The 3063-nt window shown below is 39.8% G+C and overlaps 1 protein-coding gene across 1 annotated transcript; it reads left to right on the top strand.

The window, feature by feature from the left end:
* Window positions 1-1559: 1559 nt before the first annotated feature.
* On the top strand, window positions 1560-2714 carry LOC137265021 (uncharacterized). The gene has a single exon (XM_067800350.1). It carries the CDS (start codon window positions 1560-1562, stop codon window positions 2712-2714), a length of 1155 nt encoding a protein of 384 aa, XP_067656451.1.
* The last annotated feature ends 349 nt before the right edge of the window (window positions 2715-3063 follow it).

Below are 3063 nucleotides of genomic sequence, written 5' to 3' on the forward strand. Positions count from 1 at the left end.
TTATGCCAAAGATTCAAACTGAATACCAAATATATTGGTGACGTGAAGGCCCCCATGTAGAATAGGCATTCAGCAACCCATGCTTGTCACAAAAGGCGACTATGCTTGTCGTAAGAGGTGACTAACGGGATCGGGTGGTCAGACTCACTTACTTGGTTGACACATGTCATAGGTTCCCAACTGCGCAGAACGATGCTCATGCTCATCACTGGATTGTCTGGTCCAAACTCGATTATTTACAGACAGCCACCATATATGCTGAGTGCAGCGTAAAAGTAAACTCACTCCGATGGTCATTTTCTCATGGGAAATTTAGTTGATGCGCAAGAAGGAATTAAAAGAAGAAAATCGTCATTTTATGAGTATTATAATCACTTCTTGACACTATATAATCTATCAAGCATGGTATCACCTATTGACTGAACCGATTGTAATAAAAAAGAGAGTTTCCATTTATGCACACACTGGGAATACTTCAACTATATCGTAATTAAACAAGTAGTAAATTCATAATGCCCTACGCATGATTATATGAAAGGTTATCGAACGGTGGCAAAACACAATAATTGTGAACATACGGATTTAAGACTAGCATGTAATCCTGCAGTTTCAAAGTAGGATCAATATAGAAACGGGCCAGTCATCGCCAGTCAATGCCCACGGACAGTAAGGATATATGGGTCTCATATCGTATGCTTGAATCTCATCGCGATAAAATGTGTTATGAATTCATGGCCCAGGATGCAAGGGCTTGTATGGCCCCAATCAATCCATTTTTGTCATTCTTCCTGTTATATGTCTATGTGAAAATAAGATGCCAATGTAAAATATCAAAACAGATTTGACGGGACTCTCGATTCTTTCGAGTGGCACAAGTGAGTAGCAATACAAGCATTTGTTAGCATAACAACACAATCACTCTGCTGGAACAGTGTAATGCATATGCGATGCAATAGTATTCTCCTATTATCTTCAGAGGTAATAGGACCATGCGTTGCAAGAATGCATATATTAAATACATATTACATTCCATGCACTGGGATAGTGATACAAGTTCCTCAAATATCAATAAACTTAATTAAATATTTATATATTCATGGCCCAGTATGATGTTTATTTTATTGCCTGATTCTCAGATGTTATGATGATGGAACTCTCGCATCTTACCAGATCCGACAAGTGAAAAAGTAGCAGTGTAAGGATTTGTTACCAACAGTGTGATATTAATAACAACAAAAGCACACTGCTGGAACAGGGTAATGCATTCGCGATGTAATAATATATGTTAATATGCCTGTATATTAACCAACACTGTATTCATTCACATACGTCTTTATCTGTCTTGTCACCTTGTGTACACGCTCACTCCAACCCGAGAATTACCCATAAGCCCCATAGCTAGGCTGTAGCATACTCAGAGCAGTGTTCATAGCAGATGACACCAACAATATCCTCCAATTAACTTCACAGTCACGTGAGTTGGGATCAGTTTGCCATATAAAACAGACAGCCTTCATCTCGATCCCCGAGTCTCGTTGAACAAACTAATCTCAACTATTATGGCAGCTGGAAATCTTTGTGGTAATGGCGCTCATCTGCCATATGGAGAAGCAGGCATTGGGACTTATGGTGCTAACCTAGCATTAAGCTCTGATAAATATGGAGTTGTTCTTCAAACGGGTGACTTCTTCGAGCTTGCTAAGAATGTTCCCTTCCGAGACAAAACGTCGGTATACAATATTGGCGACTATGGAACTGCGGATGGTGCAGCTTCAATGAGACTTATGAGAAAACTAATAGAGAGTCTGAAAGAGCACCATGGCCCTAATGTGCAGTTCCAGATCATCTATGAAGACCAAGAGGTCAACGACTTCAACTCTCTGTTTAGACGCCTCTCTGGTCTGATCCCTGAACCACCATCTTACCTCCAAGATGTCGAGAACGTCTTTGCTTTGGCTTCAGGAACCAATTTTTATAAGCAGTGTGTCCCAGCTGATTCAATGCACATAATAATCTCCCTGGCTGCTGTACAGTGGCTTTCCAGAAAGCCCCCCGTTAATAAAGACAATATTTTCTCATTCCCAAATACAGAAGGTGACGCCAGGTATCTGCTTGAAAAACAAGCTTATGAGGATTGGGAGAAATTCCTTATCTTGCGAAGTCGTGAGCTGAAGAAAGGAGGATTATTGGTTGTATCTACAACCAGCAATTACACCACACCATCAGGAGAAATAAAGATTTCCAGTGGAAACTTTTTGTCGATTCTTGATACAGTGTGGAAAGAATTTCGCGACATGGGTAAGATTTCCCACAGTGAATTCGTGAACACGAATATAGCACTCTGTGACAAGAGTTTAATTTTACTGAAAGCACCTTTCGAGGACCCCCATTCCAAAGTGCGTAGATGCAATTTACGTCTTTTATCAGCAGAACTCGTGGACATTCCCTGTGAAGCGTACACTGAATGGAGGCAAAGGAAGGAAACGGAAGGCATTGACGACAGGGCTATGTTTGCCAAAAGGTTTGTGTCGGATCATCGATGTTGGAGCAACAGTGCCTTTCTGACAGGACTTACAGAAACTAGGAGTAAGGAAGAGAAAGAACTGATTGTAAATGAGTTATACTCTCAGGTTGAAGAAGTGATCAAAAACATGAGCCCAAACACGTTTGATGATGCCAACCGTTTCTCCTATCTCTACATCATCAAAGAGTGAGTTTCACTAGTCACTATTTACGAGGATCGCTTTTGAAGTTATTGCACCCTAACTTGATGAAATAAGTGAAATAATTGCATGGCAACTACGTCACCTCAATTGAAAACACTACCGACTTCAACAATGTAGGTCATGACATTCTAACCTTTCTCGAAATCACCATCTTTACTGTTATATTTTCACAACATCGTTCACTGTTAAGCTCCTTCAACCTGCTTTGATAGATAATTTACTATACTGTTTCATATGTTTTAAATTGTAGTTAATATTTAACGTCACATTGGCAATATTGAGGCCATATCGTGACGAGAACTTTTAGTACTCAAATTAAATATATGTCTGTTATAAA

The sequence above is a fragment of the Haliotis asinina genome, chromosome 15, assembly GCF_037392515.1.
Source record: "Haliotis asinina isolate JCU_RB_2024 chromosome 15, JCU_Hal_asi_v2, whole genome shotgun sequence".
Classification (NCBI taxonomy): Eukaryota; Metazoa; Mollusca; class Gastropoda; order Lepetellida; family Haliotidae; genus Haliotis; species Haliotis asinina.